At 43.8% G+C, this 20,273-nt stretch overlaps 1 protein-coding gene across 1 annotated transcript; it reads left to right on the top strand.

Moving 5' to 3' along the window:
• The first annotated feature begins 168 nt into the window (after positions 1-168).
• cep131 (centrosomal protein 131) lies at positions 169-19,431 on the top strand. Its single transcript, XM_022236913.2, is given in 22 exon segments — positions 169-509; positions 1,309-1,569; positions 2,403-2,460; positions 2,924-3,011; positions 4,959-5,067; positions 5,506-6,198; positions 7,224-7,511; positions 7,928-8,096; positions 8,463-8,626; positions 8,628-8,677; positions 9,025-9,094; positions 9,938-10,114; positions 10,435-10,560; positions 10,937-11,043; positions 11,297-11,393; positions 11,921-12,138; positions 13,765-13,990; positions 14,496-14,570; positions 15,052-15,200; positions 15,639-15,810; positions 16,149-16,345; positions 16,722-19,431. Coding segments are annotated over 21 exon segments (3,621 nt in total). The 5' UTR covers positions 169-509; positions 1,309-1,314; the 3' UTR covers positions 16,855-19,431.
• Positions 19,432-20,273: the final 842 nt, after the last annotated feature.

The raw sequence follows: 20,273 nt of genomic DNA, 5'->3' as shown, positions 1-20,273 counted from the left end.
TAAAAGTATATGAAAGGAAATTATTTTTAAGCGCATAGATATCCAACTTAATGAATGAGTACATAAACCCAGTGTACAAAGTGTATGCTGAACGAAAAAAGGTAATTCCCAGAGAGGTCATAGTACTTTTTGAGAGCTAGATCATAATGTCCCAAAGTGTAAACTGAAAGAAATCTTTGATGTTTAAATTATTTCACTTTCTGATGAGTTGAATGACTATGTGGAATACTCAAGTTTGTTTTCATTTTTATATTGGAGCCTTAGCAAAGTAGAAAAAAATGTGCTCGATTTTGCACACTTTTTCCTTAAGCGAGCGCACTGCATGATGGGACGTAATACAGTTGTTATTTTTCTATCTTGGGCGCATGCCTTTGAACGAGTGCTCGAGAGCGGGGAAAAATCCAGTTTACATAGCTTTCATACTCATCAATGTCAACATCGACCATGTGAATGGTCCTCAGTTAGACATGGTTACGTTCCATTGCCTGCTTGGCTAAAAGATTTGAAATGTAAGAGAAGATTACTATCGAACGTTGTCACTAAAGAAGCTGTGCAGTTTCATGATGAGCCTAAGTAGACCTAGGCCTTGATAGCTGATAGCCTACAGTCCGTACCGTCTCTCCCGGACGAACTGAGGAACCGCATAATAATTCCAGGCGTATTGTATAAGCGTGCCTAGACATGCTAGAGCTGACTGCAAACATGGTTTAACGTAATTAATGTAACGCTTTTGCACATTTGGCGTGAGTCATTATATTTATTAGTCTATTTGTTGGTTTTAAGGCTTTTGAACCTTTTTCTTCCTGCGTTGTTTATGAAAGCATGGAGCTAAAAGTAAAAGCTTTCATAGCTCCATTATGTAAGAAAGAAGTAGGCCTAGGCTTAAAGAAATGTGTTTGAGTTGAGAATGAGAGGTCAACATTTTCATTTGGACATGTCATGCATTTTGGAATCAGACAGTACTATTGTCTAATTTGTGAATGCATTAATTATTACCATCTACAGTTAGCTTCTACATGTTCTAGCTACTTGTAGAACTGAGACGCAACCCGTGTGCACTCAAGTTGTGCCTTATGGTTTTCGTAGCATAGAGCAAGGTTCTAGTTTGCGTTTGAAGCCTAAGTGCCCTTGTTAGGTATTAGTACTAGTACTCATTTTTTTAAAACTTAAACGAAGGGAAAATGTAGTGAATGTATAATCTACCCTTCAAGGAAGCCTGTTAGTTTGGTTAATGTTGAATCAGGCGAATTTTGAAATTGAAGAGTCAAATAGGTTTTATTTTTAATTCCTTCTGAAAAATACATGTAGTGAGCGATGCCCAACAAGAGCAACGACATGGACCTGAGCCTTACCGGTTCACAGATTGCATCTATGAAAAGGCCCAGCTCAGCCGGCAACAGACCACCGTCTAGCAGTGGGAGCAGGCAGGGTGCCAGCAGTGGTCGTACCACCCCAAAGACATCCAACCACACTCGGAGCAACAGCAGCACCGTGGCCGGGGAGAGCAGTGCAGGGTCGAGGAGACCTAGCCCCGGCAGATATCGACCAGAGAGGACCAACTCTACTGGTGTAAGTCACTCCATGGTGCACACAGCCTCATAGGTCAGGCAGTCCCTTCTTGTAGGACCCAGCGAAATTATGCATGTCTTCGACTGCCAAAGCCGGTTATAATTTCAAATTTTCTAGTAAAATCCTACCCAAAATTAGTTCTCATAGTCCCTCAGTTGTGTGAAAGGAAGACCTCCTGAAGCTTCAGAAGTAATTTTAGAGTGGGATACACCTCGTTAGAAATTAAAATGTAGTGAAAATAAAAAGAGGATGTCATAAAAGTATGGATTGCAATACATTTGGCCAGCTATTCAGAGTAGAGCCACCGATATTAGTTAGTTACCATTAATTGACTGATGCATCCATTTTGGTATTTGATTATTTATTGTTGATAGTATTCATTTATTCAAAACCAATTTTGGGGCAATGAAAGCTTCCTTTTTTAAAGACATCATAAGAACAACCAAACACCTTTCATGCCAAAAATCTCAAACGTGAACCACTCACAAAACTTTTTCACAAGCAAAAATAGGATGAATACAGAGTGACAGGTGTGCGTACTTTTAAGCTACTTGACTTTGCATTTTCAGCATCGTGATGCATCTGAAAAATCAGCGCGTCAAAGAATACGTGCCACAGAAAACCATAGTGAGAATGGAATGATTATTAAATTGGTAGAAAAATAGTTGGAAACTTGTTCCAGCCCTTGTTTGAAGTCAACAAGTTGATGCATAAGCAGAGCTACTTGTCATTTCAAAGCGGTGTATATGTGACAGCACGATGACTGGTGTTTGTCATTCCTGTCGAAATTTGGGGATTACAAGTTCATCTTCATATAACTGGTTCCTTGGCAGGGTATTTCAAATGGTCCTGCTGTGAATTCAACACCTTCAAATGAAAGGCACAAGAGAGGTGAGATTGGAAACAAAAGTGTGCGATTCAAATTTTTGGACTCACAGCCAAATGTTGAAACCAGTCTATACTTGTATGTGTACTAACACGACCACATTTTTGGTGTCCTATTTCAGCTCATTTTAGTCATTGAAAGGGAGAGACACTACAGCAGAAGCTGTGCAGTTGAGAATGTTCATGTTGAATACTTAATTTTAATAAAATTTGAATGTTTAGATTTTAATGAAATTGAGGTGAAATGGAGAGGGGTCCGGATATTAAAAATGATATTTATTGATGAATCTTGTCCGCTGAATCTTGGACAAGAATGGCCTTCAAACTGAAAATGTCCTGCAATCGATGTGACAATACCACTTCATTATTGTCTAACTGTATACATTGTTTGTTGACATTCTGAAAAGGTAATTTAAACCACTTTTTATTTTATTGTGGCCTGACAGTCAAGCTTTTATATTTTGCACAGCATCGAGTCACAATGCGCAACTGAGTCACCGCAGCAATGCAAGCGAGAGTAGCAGTAGAGCGTCGGCACTCAGCCGAGATGCCCCAAGGTGAGACAGCGTAAAATTTCAAACCAAGATTCATCTCACTCGAATTGTAAACCCTCACTCCTTGAACTGTGAACTTGATAGACTGCAACCTTTTTAAAAACATCCTTGTGGGAGTAGAACCAGAGGCCTCTAATACCCTCCAAGCATTTGTCCAGAGAACCTCCTGATTCCTCAAATTAAACACTGTCGCTAACTGGACCAAGCCTCAGTAAATTTATATCTTTTAAATCTCATGAAGCTAAGGGGCTCCATTTTGTCCACATTCGTACAGTTCTTTTTCTCTGATCATTTCCCACATTCATTAAGTATATGTTGGGGAAAGTGTTCATGGGGATCCGTGTATGCTTCTCAAAAATCATTAACCCTAACCTCCTCAGCATTTTTTTCTAGAAGGCTGACTCAACCCGGCAAATTCAACACCATTTCACTGCTGGGTGGGGTGTGCATGTATGTACTCAACCCACCGGATTCCAACAGTCCACTTGCTGTCTCCTGACACAGCCCAACAAACTCCAACAGGCAGTAAACTGTTGGGTTTTGGCTGAGTGGGGATACTTGGGTCATATACTATGTATAAGGAATTGGGACACGGTGTACTCATCCCTTCAAGATCCAACAACTGCAGGGCTGTACAAAATTGTATTTGTTTTTTGGGGGCTCAGATTTCTTTGTTTTATCTTTGACTATTCTTAACCCCTTCGCGACAGATAACGGTAAGAGCTGGCGTAAAAACTGAGATCCTCAGCCCGCTTTTCAGCTGTTATTCTCGGCCCACGCTCGAGCAAACACGGTGAAAGAAGACATACCCTGGCTCTTGTATATATGGTGATTGGCCTTTGTGTGTTGCCAAGAAATGAAAAGGCCGAATTTGCATCATAATCACCAGCTTCACAATAGTCCCCACTTTGAAAAGAGGCAACGGGAATGTGGAAGCGTGAGTAGAGCCACATGCCACCGAACAATGAGCTTTTTCACTTTGTAATTCAAAGCATGCAGAGCACGCAGGGCCACAAATTGAGAATTTGCAGTTTAGCAGGTGGCCTTCATGGCCAAGCGAGGCTGGAATTCTCAGAGTCGGCTTTCAGAAAAAAGTTCCCATCGTCAAGGGGTTAAAAAAGGAAGGTCACCAAACACTCTAGAGTAAGTTATTCTATTCCTGAAGTACAGGTACATGACCAAATGACCTCCATTGGTTACAGGCACACACATACCAGCAGCATTATTCATTAAACACCCAGCAGCAGGTACTGGGCATTACCAACCATACCCACTCAGTCCAAACCCAACACTGTCACTGCAGTACTCATCCTGTCATAACCCAACACTTTCTGTAGTATGTACTCAGAACTCAACCCGTCAAATTTCAACAAACTCTGATGTTGTACATTGATGGGTTGGGAACGTTACGGTTAAAATGTTGCCATACAGCAAAATCTCCAGTTCTTTCTTCTTCAGTACATTCTCTCTGGGAAGGAGGTAGAAGACCAGATATATAGTTTTTTAAAATGGATGGAGCACAGACAGAAGAGGTTGTACAATAATGTCACTTGCTGAACAAACCCAAACATACTCAAAGACAAGGCTGTATGCAGAAAGGCATCGCTTGACATTTTGGTCGAGTGCCCTTTTGGACCAACAAAACTACTATCCGTCAGTGCTTAGCTTGATGAAGCCGACACATGGACCAGCTTGTGCCTACAATACAACATGTGTTTCCTCCAGAATACTGCCATCCTTCAAACACAAATGCAAGCCTTGGTTGTCAAACTAGGCATCTTCAGTCCAGCAACAGCTGAAAGTTTGTTTCACGTGGACAAAAAACTGCACATCGGAACTCCTCAAGGACACAGTCATGGCCATTAGGTCGCAATGACCTCTTTTTCTAGACCATTAGCTGTACTGCACAATTAATACTTGATTGCGTGATGTTTCTGTCTGTCCAAACAGTAGTGCCACAGACTTCCTGGCTCTCTTCGACAGTAGCCACCAACCTGTCATCAAGAACCGATCCAGCAAGCCCAAGAAGGCATCAACGCGCAACCACTGGAACGAGCCGGTAAGTCAGGGTTTCCTCAAGTTACCCTGTCTTCGTCAAGTACGCTAGCAGTGTGCCATCCGAGAGTAGAGCTATGGTGTCAGAGGCACCAAACTTGTCTTTGCCAGGTTTATGTCCTTTCAGAGCAACAGCTTTGGCCATGCTTGTCTATATTTCAATCAGTGTAATAGTCAAGACCATACCAGATCACCACAAGACCAACACAAGGCCTCCTGTCTGAAATCAAGTCCAAAAAAATATTAAAAACAAAAAGCAGAAAAAGAATTCCTTTGTCACTGTTCGCCCTATGTACCAGTGACTGGTCTCTTGTCTGATCTTGTAATGGTGAGAGTGTAGGCATTTGCCACTGAGAGCATTAAGGATAAAGTTGGAATTGTTGTCCTCTTGAGGTTTCCTCAGCAGGTGTTTATTCTCTTTTGCTGTCTCGTCCCACAACAGCCATCAGGGAGGGCCTTTGCAATACCCTCCAGCGCAAGAAGTAGCAGTACTATTGACTCCTACACCCTTAACGGCGGAAGGCAGGACACATCCCGCGATACGTCCCGCCACAGCACCCCAACCCCCCTGCAACTCAACACCCACGCTGCCTTCCTCTCCAAGCAGGAGAACCAAACCTCCCCGGTCCCCGTGGATGCGATGGACCTGCTGAAGAACTCAATGAACACTAACAACACCAACCTGGACTCCACACCCCCCTCCGGAGCCGGTGACGCCCGGCTGGTCAGCAGCTCGGAGAAGAATTTCCGAGCCCCGAGCCCCCTGAAGCCGACCACCAACTCCAATAGGCTCATGACCCAGCCATCGACGCGGGCGAGCGACTCACAGAACAGTCTCCGAACTCCAAGGAGAGACCAAGTACCCCCGTCGCCCACTCATCCAATCGCCGAGACCTACATAGAGTCAGTGAACGAGGCAGCCTGTAAGATCCAGAGGTGGTACCGGAAAATCTCCAGCACCAGACGAAAGGAAGGTGAAGAGGAGATCAGGAGGATCCTGCACCAGAAGAGGCAGGAGCGGGAGGACTTGCTACGGCAACAGCAGCAGGAGATGGCTACGGAGCTGAAGAAGGAAGACCAGAGAAAGAGGTCGAGGGAAGAGAAAGCTCTGCTGGCCAGACAGGCAGCCATTGAGGTAAGAGAAAGGGGAGAGGTAACAGCCGTTATGACTGCTGCTTCCTTACGTATCTACCTGCTACGGCAACCTCCCATCCACAGCCAGATGATTTGGACAAAGGCATTCAGGCACAACCTGAAATATTGGTTCTGCTCTAATGATACCAGATTGGAAAGAGAGCTGTTATTTTGTTTCCTAGTGAGTATTAAATCTCTCATCACACAGATGAGGTTCACTGTATGTTATTGCAGCCATTTGTGTTGAAAACATTGGTGGGTGAGACCATATCAAAAGGGAAATTATCCTGTTACCAACAGTATTATTTGGCCGAAATCCTAATTTTCACAAAAGGCAAGATAAACTGACCGTATTTCAAAATCCAGCCAAACACCACAAATGACGGACACTTGGAAGTCATTTCCACAACACTTGTACAATATTTTTCACCGCAAACTTTATGATCTGCGATATTCCGAGGCCCCACAACGGAGCCATATTTGCTACAACACAGGCCATTTACAGCAACCAAGTTTCAACACACAGTGTCAACCCCCACAGATTTTTGAGGCATTGCGCCTGGGTGCACAGCAAACGGGGTCAGGCGCATGCATGTACACACATCCACCCTTAGAGGCTCAGGGAACGATCTGTATTGTTAACCCATCAGCCACCCCTACAGATTTCCTTTTCACATTTACACCACCTCAGCTGTGAACTGGTTAAATAAAAGGTACACTACTGAGACCACTGATCTGTATATACTGACAGGGTAGTGCATTGAGACCAAGGGCCTGAAGTCACCAGTTTTTCAAAATTAAACTCTGCCTCCAACCGATAAATTATTTATGAACTCTGGAAGGTCGCAAATGTGCAGAGTGCACCATGCTGCACCAAACTAAATATTAGCTATCTTTGGGCACCAAAAAAATCAAGGCACGGAGGCCTCATTTGTTTGTGCACACCAATGGGCCATCCAGTCAATGCATAGAGATCAGTGACTGAGACTCATAAGATGGCATCTTTATAAATTTGGGGGATGACAGGAACTCCAGAAGAAACGAGAGGTGAGAGCCCGAGACATCCGGGAGAAAGCCGAGGAGGAGCTACGCTTCTTACAGACCAGCGGTAAGGTCTCCAAGAAGCCCACCGCCAAGCCCCGGCAGCGCAGCTCCAGCAATGCCAGCAAGAAGCAGAGCGACAAGCCCCCTTCTCCTGGAGTGGGGAACACCGGCTCAACCCCCAACGAGCCAGTGGGAGCAGTGGGAGGAACAGTTGGTCCGCGGCCGGGAACAGCAAGCAGTGTGGGTCGGAAGGTGGATGAAATATTTGATGTGAGTAGCTACGAAAGATTTCTGAGAGTAAAACTGAATTTTCAATTTCATTGACTTTTATGAAAACGTAGACTGTCGTCGCCTTTTTAATGTCAAATTACTGGAATCTGTAATTTGCAAAATAAGAAGTTAAAGTGTAGCTTTCAGTATCTGAATTATTAGTATTATTATGTCTTTGTTTTGTTTATGTTCTTTGATCCTTTGAAACCATTTTGCTGTATTCAGGAGTCAGAAATATTGTTAAAGTGATTTGGCCTTTTGAATATTTCTTGCATTTCAGGACTGACTGTATAAATTCATTTAAATTTGGCACTTACTGGAGTGATTTTAATATTAACAAGAGGACAGAGGGGAAGTCGATAGGATTGTAGAAATTTGCAAATCACTTGTTTGGATTTACTTATTTGTTTTGATAGGAGCCATCGACGCACAGAACACAAGCAACAGGAGAAGAGCCGGCAGAAACACCAAGCATAGCAGGCACCAAGACGACCCTAACTGACCTCCTAGACACCCTGAAGCTGTTGGAGGAACCAGTCAGGGTGCCTAGCCCCACAGAAAATAAGAAGAAAGGACCTGCTTGGTGTAAGGAATATGTACTTGTTCTGAGGGAAGTTTCTTAATTTTCACCGTGATGAGGAGTCTTGTTCCATATAAACTGGTTAACTTTCCCCAGTGGTACAAAAAATGTGACCAGATGCCACAAAATGAGTCTGAAAACCATATTTTTAGTACTTCTGTTTTAGTTAGCAAGAAAGAGCAAATTGTGCTCTCAGTTTTGTATATCACCCATTTTGGCATCCTGATGAAAGTGGACATTACATGGGTGAAAAATGTTGAGGGTTTCCTCTTGATTTAGACAGTGCAAGATTCTCTTGAAACCCTTTCATGGCGACTTGTGACTCATTTTGAGAAAAGGTCTCGTAAACCCTTTGATTTTCAATCTGTCAGTGGACATCCTAGACGACAAAGAAGAAGACGAGGTTGAGGAGCTTCCCGGACTGTCAAGAGAGCAGGCATCCCAGAGGCGGGAGGTCTACCTCTCAGCGGAGAACCTCCAGCAGGTGGCCGAGAGCACCAAGCCCAAGGTCTTGGGGCCCAAGCCCTCGGACGCGGGGGCCCAAGATGGGGTCGCCCCACGCCCTGCTCACCGAGGACAAACTCAAGTGAGTGACAACCAAAGCGAGATCGGAGAGCAGAATGGGGGATTTCACAAAAATTCTAGTGATGCGCCGGAATGGCGAATCATAAGTGTCGTGGTACTGTTCTGTAATGAACACAAGCTGTTTGCCTTCATGAAATACACCTAATGACGGATCTCATGAAAGTCTAGCCAATTTAGATGGCCTTAGATTCTTTCAAGACGGAAACATCAGGGCCTCAGAGTTTTAGATTCGTACATTTCACATCACTGTAGTCAGCAAGTAGTTTACAGAAGTTTTGTTTTCTCCTACTTCTGCAGCATTGAAAGATGTCGGCGAAGACTTACCTTCAAAATACTTTTTGGTTTCAGGAGTATCATGTCTTTCCTGGACGAGGTCGACCAAGCAGACAGAGAGGAAGTAGTCAGTCAAGTCATCCTGGTGAGTAAATTTCAACAACAGTGTTTCCCTGGGAAGGTCAAGGAACAGAATTCTGCAGACTGGATCAATCTATTGTTGAAACGGACACTACTCTTATATCTTAGTTTTGAAAAATTCTGTGACAGAAAAAATGTTGAGGTCACAAGTTCCTGTGGGTTTTCATTTGCTTTTCCGTTTCTTTTTAATTTCTTATACAATACCGTGATTTGGCCAATTCCGGCAGCCTCGCTATGTCAAGACTCAGTGGCACATCATCCCAAGCACACAATCCCTCAACCATCCCCATTCTTCAAAGCTCACTTACCCAACGCCTTTTTGGTATGAAATCTGACAGCATTGCCTCAATTACTGTCCCAGATCCTTCAAAATCCATCAGGAGGACTTTCGAGGATTTGTGAGGAAGGCACAGCTCCACCTTTGTAGCTTTCCATGGGGCTTAATGCTTTTTGGAGATTCATGCACAAGCAGTGCCTTTTAGTTCCTACACAGTAGAAGATTTGGGAGGATTCGGGAAGGTTCTTTTTCAAAAATTCCACAGGACTAAAAATTAGCCCTAACTAATGAACGTTGAGGTTGAGTCTTTCAAAAGTCCTCTCTTGAGTGTAGTCAAATGTCCTCTTAGGAGTCAAGACCCAGATAAACAGAGATAAACAATGACAAAGAAGCACTTTGTCACAGTTCATCGTGGACCTCTCATGGCTTGGCTTGAGACTTGACTTGTAACGGACTTGAAGGAAATTCTGGTGTGGGACTTTTAATGGAGTTGAGTGCCACACTGTTGTAATTGCTTTAAGGGTGTGGCTCTTGTCTCTGACCCCCTCCCCCCCATCTCAACCCTTGCAGTCTCATGACATGGCCTCAGTGGCCGGCCAGTCTGCCCTCCTGGTCCCCTCGGCAGCCGAGCTCCACAAGCTGGAGCAGGCGTCGGCGGCTGCCTCGGAGGTGACCAACACGGTCCTGTCTCAGCGGCTGCAACTGGAGGAGAAGGAGCGGTCCGTCAAGATGCTGCAGAAGGCCCTGGTGAGTTGGCGCTCAGACTTGATACTGAAGAATCCTTAGGGGTGCTAAATTTCAGAGGTTCATAGCTGTGACAGTGCAAGTACTTTAGAGTACCGAAATGAATGCCTCACACACACACAGTTGGGTGTGTAAAAGGCATTAGAACAAGAACCAGTGCAATACCAACACCATTTGTTTACACTACACTTTCTGGTCCAAAATGACGTCACACTTCTGTACTCTGAAACGTCAGCGTCTGCAACCCATCGTCACGCACCGAAAGGACCTTCCTGGCATTCCGTTTTGAATTGTTAGGGGTTTGCGTTTGATCTTTCTTATAGAACCAGCAGCGAGAGCTGACAGTCCGCCACGCCAAGGAGCAGGAGAAGGAGATGAAGAAGAGATTGAGTGTACAAAAGGAGGAATATGAGGCCACTGTCAAGAGACACCTGTCATTCATCGATCAGGTGAGATGATCAGTCCCACCCTAGCAGTTACCCTTCTCGTTGGATCTAGTACACATGCCTCACTGTCGAGTGTCTAGGGACCTTGGGATTCACTGATGCCTTGATTGTCAAAATACAAGAATACTGTGGTGTGGTATCTCTACACAGATCATGTTATCTGGTTGTAAATGCAACAAAGTGAAAGTAGAACCATGTCAGGCATCTGATATAAGTTGTTTTCTTTGTATCAATGGACCATTATTAAGGAAATGGGCGTGCATGATTTAAATTAAAGAATTCAACAGCTTTTTCAGACATGAGTTCTCTTCTGATCATTTTCAAAGATCCTTTTTTTTTATTTTGTTGTTAATTTTTTTTAAAATCCTTTGCCTGTCAGTTGATTGATGACAAGAAAACTCTCAGCGAGAAGTACGACACAGTGGTCAAAGACTTGAAGGCGGTGGATAAGAAATATCAGACTAAGATGAAAGCCATGGAGGACACGTAAGTGTTGTTCTTTGAGTCAGCAAAAATCCGACCCCTCACTTTCATCTAACGAATGAAAGACACAACGTTTTGATAACTCTGTGGAAAAAAAAACTGCTTTCTAACCACTGGAAATGGGGGCGGTTGTTTTGCTAATTATGCCACACTGAGCAAGTTGAAGTTGTGAATTATTGCTGTGTGCTGGCCATTTTAAGTGTGATGAAGGCAGTACCAGAATGTAAGTTGGCTGTTTTGGGGTTTAATCCCAAAGGCACAATGCTGAGCTGCAAAAAGTGAAGGACGTCCAGGCAGCGGCTGAGAAGATCCGACGTGAGAAGTGGATCGACGAGAAAACCAAGAAGATCAAGGTAAGGGGACAGTCCGCATGGACTGTGGTCTGGGAAACAGTACTTGGCTTGAGCAGTCTACTCAGTAGGATCAACACTGTTGGACAAGGTGCTTTTGTGAGTGGGTTCATGCACCTGTGGAAAAGACTACACTCTGCCAGTTTTCATCAGAATGTGCACAAAACATCATCGCCTTTGCATGGGCATCTTGTGCGCATCAGAAATGGCTTCCAGGATATCTCTCCCTTTTTTTACTCTTAAGAAGGTGGCTACACATGTAGTCAGTAACATTTGGAACTTGGAAGATACGTGTAATCATTAAAGAATATCAATCAGTAATCAATCAGGTGGATATGCCAGTGATGAAATAATACATGTAGTAAACAAATAATGAAAAAAGCAAGATTTACAAAAGATTAAGTTTGAATGGAAACCGGAGATAAACACCGGCCTGATGAGCCAAATTGGCTTGGACCAGACTTGCTTAAGTGAATCGAAGAGTTGCCTCTTTTAATACAAAGCTTGTGCTATTATTTCCTCTTGTTTAGGAAATCACAGTTAAAGGCTTGGAGCCTGAGATCCAGCGGCTCATAGCCAGCCACAAGGCTGAGATCAAGAAGCTGAAAGCCATTCATGAGGCGGAGCTACTGCAAGCAGAGGAGAGGGCGGGAGGGAAGTACGTCCGACACACGGAGGAGCTGAGAGACCAGCTGGCCGAGGAGAAGGAGGCAGCCTGTGCGAGAGAGCGGGAACTAGCCAAAACCAGGTACAGGGAAGGCACAAGAGTTGTAACCAAATCAAATGGTAACTCAGTGGCAAGTCATCGCCCAGTCCACTGCACAACAGCCATATGCATATGTCATAAGTTCTTACAATTGAACAGCAAGCCTGCAAGTTAGTCACAAGTAATCACAAGTCAGTGACCCCAAATCATTACAGTTCTGTCACAAAACATAGCATGCCATCACAAATCATCCCATGTCGAGTAGAAGTCGTCCAATAATCCTCCAGTGGAGTGACGGGATATTAAAATGAGCCATTATAGATGCCTTACCAGACCTCCCAACCCTCCTAATTTTGGAGGAAAAATTTCCGCTTTTTTACATAGATTTCACCAATCCAATTCGCCCCTAAACTTACTGCCAAATCGCAATTTTGACACGCTTATGTACTACCGGAAACTGACCATGTAATCTCGTGCATGTACTGTAATACAACTTATCTGACCTACCTGAACAATCAGTGCAGTGCACGTTGCATGAGCCACGTCTGTGGCAGTGCCCTCTTTTGACCCGTACCAGCCGCGAGATGGACGTGATACCGAAATCGTTCATGGACAAAACGCCCTCTATCGACAAGCTACATTGTAACTAACACTGCATGCGTCGTGTGGTGCCTGGTTTTCCTTGGAACCACAGCTAAGAACATTTGAATCCAAAATTAAGCACTGCTGTGAAATCAAGTACGATCATGCCAAGTGTGCAAGCACTATGCAGTGAATTTTTCACTGAATTTCGCAGCGAATCAACACATTCAGATGAAAAATTATTGCTGACCATTTCAGATGAGGTAAAGTCTTGTGGAAATCAAAATTTATGGAATCGGTGAGTACGTGTCATACAAATATACAAATTATGCAGCACTGACTGATTTTTACTTGTTCATGGTAATACGCAAAAATTCTGATTTTTCATGAAAAATTGTAAATTTGGGGGAGAAGGATTCCAAATTCTAGATAGCCAGTGTTGGGAGGTCTGCCTTACTTTGACCTTGTTCATCCCCTGTTGCTTGGGATTAGACTTGGGGTTTGTCTTTTGTTCGCATACCAACCAACACCCTACATTCTCCTGATGCATTTGATCAAAGGCAGACACAAGTAATGCTTCGTGAAGTCAAATACATGAATCCACTATATGAGCACATCAAATCAGAATGTCAAGTTAATATAAATCAATTTGTGACTGCTTAGATGTTCCATCCATAGATCATCGTCGTAAGTGGTAATAAGGTTATCACTTCGCCCTTGTGAATGTTGCCCTGCTCAACATCTGTATCTATTCCATTGCCTTAGAGCTTGGGCAAAACCAACTCCAAAAGTAGGAGAGTTGTAATTGGAAAACGTTAATCACTTCATTCAGCCATTATTTCATGAACTGATATTAGCTCAGACACTTATTTAGAAACTGTCCTGGATATTTCAGAATTTTCCATTTTGATGTTTAACACATTCTTTGTAACAAGTTATTCATGGAGCATCAAGCTGCATTTCAAGTAACTGGCTGGGCTCTGCCTTCCTCAATCCTTCAAAATCCTCCCGAAACCTGGTGGTAGATTCTGAAGGATCTGGGAGGGCAGCTGAGGTTAATTTATGGACCATTTGACCTCCTCCAAGGTACGAGAAGCAGTTGGAGCAGGAGGAGGCAGCCTACCAGCAGCAACGACGACGCCTCTACGCCGACATCCAGGAGGAGAAGGAGCGGCTTGCTGAGCAGGCCAAGCGGCAGCGGCAGGAGGTGGACCGGCTGACCCTGCAGATGGAGGAGAACAGCCGGAAGGCCCTGACTGCCATGAAGGAGGAGTACGAACAGGCCAGGGACGAGCAGGAACGCAGGCATAGGGTGGGTTGATGCAGATAACAAAGGGGGGAATTCGAACCTGTGGCCTTTAGAATTCTGCACCAGTGTTCTACCAACACCAGCAAAGGGGGATTTGAACGCAGGACCTTGAGGAATGTTGCACCAGTGTTTTTACCAACACTGCCAAAGGTGGGCTTCAAACCTAGGACCTTCAGAATGCTGCACCAGTGTTCTACCAACACACTCAAAGGGGAAATGAAAAAAAAAATTGGCTATGTAGCAAGCTCGATGTAAATCTACACCAGTTTTCTATTGAGAGTGCTATACAGCTGTACACTAAGTAGTCTTCCAACGTTTTGCAAAATATACTTGTAGAAAATCTTCAATAAATCAAGTTTGGATATCTGGCTTCACAGATGATGTATCATTTTCAAGATGTATTTTTTTTTTTTTTTTTAGGACACTGTTAATATACGTTGGGTAAGGGCAAACCTGTTATATATAATGATGTATCATATCGAGGAATCTTTTTGTTGTATTGGTGTAGGCTGAAGTGAAGGACTTAGAGGAGAGATTGAAGATTGAAAAGGAGGCGTGGGAAGAGAACTACATGAAGAAACAGGTACGTGAGCTTCGAGGCCTTCAAAATTTGATCACAGAAGCGAGTATGACCTTTGCCTTCAGCCCTTTGATTTACTTATGAATTGGGATGAGGTTTGCAAGTCTGGAATTGTGTTCTTGAAGCTGGAAGGGTGTTTTTCTGCCAGTAGGGGATGTGCATTAGTGGGTGTTAGCAATCGCATTTGCAAGGGTGATCTTCCACCTGCATTGGGAACATTGCAAGTATGTTCTGGAACATTCCAAGTGGCAATTTCAACTGCAATATGGCAGTATACGCTGTGACATCACTGTGTGACTCCCAGCCTTATTTCATGCTTCATGTACCGTTGGGAACTTTCTTGTGCTCTGCGATTCTACTTGAGATGCATTTGTGTAGCGCAAACAGCAAGAGAAAACCAGACAAGAGTACCACTTCTACCAAGGTACTTTGCCATTTCCACCACGCTTACTGAAGATGCTTCCATCTTTTGTCGGTTGCCTAGGAAACCTGGCTCCTGTCCAAGGAGCGGGAGCTGAAGGAGCACGTGCGTAAGGATCGGGACAAGGAGATTGAACTGGTCATTACTCGACTGGAGGAGGATGCGGCCACCGGCAGGGAAGAGTGCGAGAGAGCCGCCGAGAACAGGGTCAAGTGAGTCCGGCAGGCTTGATGGCTCTTTGGAATATCCTGGGCCTTTTACCATTCCATCCATGTGTACATGATGCCGCTGAATGGTGATGATGAATCAAGACGTTGACGTCATTTCTTGTGATTCTTTAACCCTTGACCCTTCCAAATTCTTCAAAATCCACGAATATCTGATGAATTTCTGATGTCGAAGCCAGTATTAACACTGTAGATTTTCAAAAGTCAAATGCACTTAATCTCTCTTGCAGATTTTGCCATACATGGTTCATGATGTGAGACTGGCTCCACATCAGCATGATATGTAAACTAGCCTACACCAAAGTGTTGGGCACTTACAGACATTCAGTATATTCTATATCCTGTGTTCAAGATTTTGAACATGATCAGAACCTGTAGACCCCCAGTACATGAATTTTTGAAGCATGAACAATGAACTTGCAGGAGGATACGAGACAAATATGAGGCGGAATTGAGGGAAATCGAGCTGTCGGAACGAAACACTCAAGAGAGGTATAACGAGATGAAGGCCAGGCTAGCCGACGTAGAAGGGGAGAATATCAGAATCAGTGGACTGATGAAACAAAAAGAACAAGAGGTGAAAGATATCAAAAAGGTGAGAAAGATATAGTGATAGACTGGAGGACAGAATGCAGGGGAAATAGAGAAGCAAGTGGTGACACACAAAGGATATTGATGCTATCATAAAGAGCCCCAAAATTCGTCACAATAGTTTCTTTGTCTTAACTTTCTGCTTAACTCGGTCTTGAAGTTCTTAGCCGCTAATTTCCAGCTCAACAGGATTTTTTTCTGTAATTTATAGTAATGTTGTGATTTTTGCAGTATTTATATATAATTGGGTCGTTTTCACGTAACTGTACAGAAGTCGCTTCTAGAAGTAGTAGCATGCCAGTTACTCCAGTTTCAAACCCACTGTGTGGTTAAATTGGACAGATATGCGACAGGCTGACCACCGAGCGGAACAACGTGCAGGACGTGATCCGGCAGGAGTTTGCCGACCGCCTGGTGGCCACCGAGGAGGAGAACAAGCGGGTCAAGAACGAGATGTCGGAGATGCGGGCCAGGCACAAGCTGGAGCTGAGCCGCATCCAGGAGAGCAAGGAGGAAGAGATGGAGGAAGTCCACAAGAGGTAGGTGGATCGATAGCGGCGGGGGGGTGCGGGGCCGGGGGTAAGGGAGTGATGCCGGTGGTGCAAAATACACGAGGGCCAGGCTCCAGTTGATGTCAGTGGATTGGGTTGAATGGAGATGGAGGGTATACAGGAGGTGCGTGGATGGGGGTGAGGCAGTGGTACCGGTGGATGTGAGATGGTGGTAGAATTGCTGGTAGACATTGTCACTGAATATAAAGATAAATGTATTGTGATTTTCTTTGGTTAAATATCACACTCCAAAAAATTTAATGAGGCATACGTGTATGTCAACTGAGTTCATCTGAATAATTTTCGAAGGTTTAATGTAGGTGCGGTTCTGTTTTCCTCCGCTTTCCCCTCTTCGCTTCCCCAGGGTGAAGCAGGCCATCGTCAAGAAAGAGGAGACGGTCAACCAGCTCAGGCAGCAGCACGCGGCAGCCGTCAAGCGGGCTGACCACCTGGAGTCGTTGCTGGAACAGCAGCGGAAACAGCTGCTCAAGAAGTGAATCCGTGGCAACGGCCGATCTGTCGCTGCTGCCGCGCTGCTGCCAACCGCAGCCGGCGAAATGCCACGGTTCTGCGCGAGGGTGTAGGAAAACGGAGACTTCTCTTGTAGTGTGTGTGAACATGTTGGATGTCTTACTGTGCTGTCCCGTACTTAGTGCCTTCTTTGAATTTAGATGTGTGTTGGAAACACTGCTGAATCGAAAACAAAACCATTTGAGAACTTCTTTTGGGAGGTGTCCCAGTGAGGTCGGACCAGTTTTAGTGCCTTTTTGCCACTTCTGCAGCAGACACCAGTCATTTCACTCTTTTTTAAGACCTTGTAAGGTCAAAGGTCGTATGCGTAAACGGGTTATGAAGTGTTTCATTTTGCACTGTGTCTGTGGTTAGTTGGCGGGGGGGGGAGTGAGCAAGCAGGTGAATTTGAACGTCACTGTCAGCGTTGTTGTAGTGCCCCCTTAAAATGATCGCAAGACGACACAAGACCTCCAGTGTGAATTCTCGTCACATGCAATTCAAAAATCTCTTGTCACGGCAACGCTTGAGACCCGACTTGTGATGCGACTTACAATTGGTCAGGTAACAACTCTGGGTTGACCTGTGCTTCTCAGAATCTTCTCTTGAGCCAAAACCCCAGGCTTGTATGCCGGTCCTAAAAACGTCGTATCTCGGCCAAACGGCCAGATTGCAGTCAGACAAGTTGTATCATGCAGTGCAGCGTCGCAGTCAAGTCCATCACAAGTCCACCACAAGTCATCCAGTCTTAAGGCAAGTCGCAAGCAAAAGCATTCCTCGGCCATTGTTCACCCTGTTACTCAAAGGCCAGTCCATACTTGGTGAGAGAGAAAACACAAATGCGTATTTGTGACGTCAGACCAAATATTCGGGTTGCAAATTTGTAAAAAATGAGCACAAATCAATTCAGATGAAATTTCGCTGCAAATTTTTCAGGACGTCATATTCGCTTTGCTTTCGCATTTGTGTGGAGTATGAACCAGCCTTTAGGCTGGTCTTAAAAGAACTTGTGACTGGTCTTATGCTGGACTCGACTACAATTAATATGATGTATTACCTCACAGGTACTTGATGTCCACAATTGGTTGCTGATAAAAAAATCACCATTTCTTGAACCTCATGTACTGCCATGCTGCTCTTCCCCTTTGACACCCTCCCAGATTCTTCAAGGGAACTCTCTAGATTATGCAGTGATGGCGGCCATTCAGACTACTTGATTGGAAGAATTTGTCAGTTGAAATACATGTACTTACAGTGCTGTTGAGAGCCGCGTCTGTGATATTAGTCAATTTTCTGTTGACTTGGGCATTTTGTTTATGTTTGCAAACGTGTTGGTTCACATATTTAAGTGGCCACTGCCAAAAAACTATGGGCAATATGTAAATTGATAGTTTTCTGATACGTCCATGGAAATGAGTTATTGAGGCAGTATTATTGCATTCAAAGTGTAATATTTGAATATTATCAATCAAAAATGTTTTGTAGTTGCAAGTCAGATTGGATGATTCTTTGTGCAGAGAGAGGGCTTTTGTGTCCTCCGGAGACCATTTTCTAACTGCTTCGCAAGGATTTGAGCCAAAAATGAAATATGTCAAGATATACTTGCGCCTGGTTACAATTACAATAGAACAGCAGCACAGCATGCAGTATGTAGTGCTCTTTTCTGCCATGATGACTTTCCCCAAGTCAGATATAAGAACGATGTACACAGGTACTCAACACTGGGTTGTCACTCAAGAGTTTTCTCCAAATCATGACTGCCATTACACCTGCGCTAACAAATGTGTGTGTTGTAGCACCCCGTGTGGGGTGATGTAACACCCCGTGTGGGGTGTTCTGATCATCTGGTCAGTGTGGGACTCTTTTACAGGGGTTCAAAATGTTGATTCCAGCTGCAAGGCTCTGTTGTGTGTTCTTAGGCAAGTCATTTGACCTTGAGTTACATGCAACTCCCTCCACCTTTAAGTGTTAAAACATTACTTGCGTTACCTAGGGAGTTACGGGTAGTGACCTCTGAACTTTGTCACCAGAGGTTTGGAGATGCAAAAAGCGGGCCAAAGTTCATCAGACTCTCAATGAAAGTTGGTTTGAAAGAGCTCCAGCAATACATTGGCTCTTCCTGGAACTACCCTTAAAGTGAACTACCTCTCTCTTGGCTTGTAGTCTCAATCTTTCCAAAGCCTCAAATCCAATTTAATCGTTCTTTATTTATGCCCCCAAAAAGGAGCCATAAATGGCCAACCTGGTGAACCCTGGCACCTCAGACTCATCTTTTCTCTCAGCAGTTGATAAGGCATCTGTTCCTGGCATAAGTGATACATTACTTTCTCAAACTTCTAGAATTGTAAATGTTATCACATCTAAGTATTTTCATGGAGTAATTGCTTTCTGAATCCTGGTGTGATTTGATTTTTTTTTTTAATAGACCTCTGCTGTAAATATGAAAGTTTCTCTGTTCTGTAGAAAGTGTGCTCATAAAATAAATTATATTGTAAATATTAATAGGCTTTGTGTCTTGTTCAGGAATAAAGCAACAAGGGCAATGTTACCCTTTTGATGGGAAAGTGGCTACTTTAAGTTTTTCTTTTTGAGTGTAAATTCGACTCTTGTTAATTAGAGGGCCTCAGGACTTATTCTCTTGTATTACATGTATCCAGAGCATTGTCTTATGCGAAACTGTCGTCCCGCTCGACGTATGCACCAATCACCCGTTGGCAAAGCGTATGTGCATAACTTTTTGTTGAAATACACTTACATGTACATTATACGTAGACGAGACCACTGCAAGACAAGAAGACCAGTCACAAGTAAACAGGGTGCACAGTGACAAAGGGAACGCTTTCGATACAGTTTGTTTTCATAGCTTGTGACTTGCATTTGGACTAGATGTCTTGCGTCGGTCCTGTGATGTTGGTCTTGAATAGTCATGACTACAACACTTCTGGAGTGTTTTAATCACTTTTTCAATATCAATGGGACCATTTTCAATGACGATTTTCATTTTTGCACATTTCAGTTTACGTAAGTTGCAGTTTAAGGTTTCCCAAATTAAAAAAAAAAATTTCGAAATATCCTGACAATGGGAAAAAAATTAGCTCGGTGTGTTAAAGTCTTGAACTAGATGTCTGTTTCCAATTGCTCATCGAGATCTTTTGACATCAAATGCGACAAAATGAAAAAGGAAGCGATGCATATTTTTTTTTTTTTTTGTAGCTGTAACTCCCTGCTTGCATTTGGCTCACCGAAAAGGGTTGCTGCAATGAGCCAAATAACTGTTCTACAACCAAAACACTGTCAAAAGAAGACTAGAAAAACAAGAATTCACGAGAATGGGAACTTGCCATCTACATCACTATTTTGTTTGTCAAGGAGTTTTTCATTTACCATGTGCCCGATTTCTCATTAA

Source organism: Acanthaster planci, linkage group LG07, assembly GCF_054643075.1.
Source record: "Acanthaster planci isolate LZ-2023a linkage group LG07, COTS_SCS, whole genome shotgun sequence".
In the NCBI taxonomy this organism is placed as follows: Eukaryota; Metazoa; Echinodermata; class Asteroidea; order Valvatida; family Acanthasteridae; genus Acanthaster; species Acanthaster planci.
Note: the sequence above shows the minus strand (reverse complement) of the source record. Positions and strands in the feature narration are given on the sequence as shown.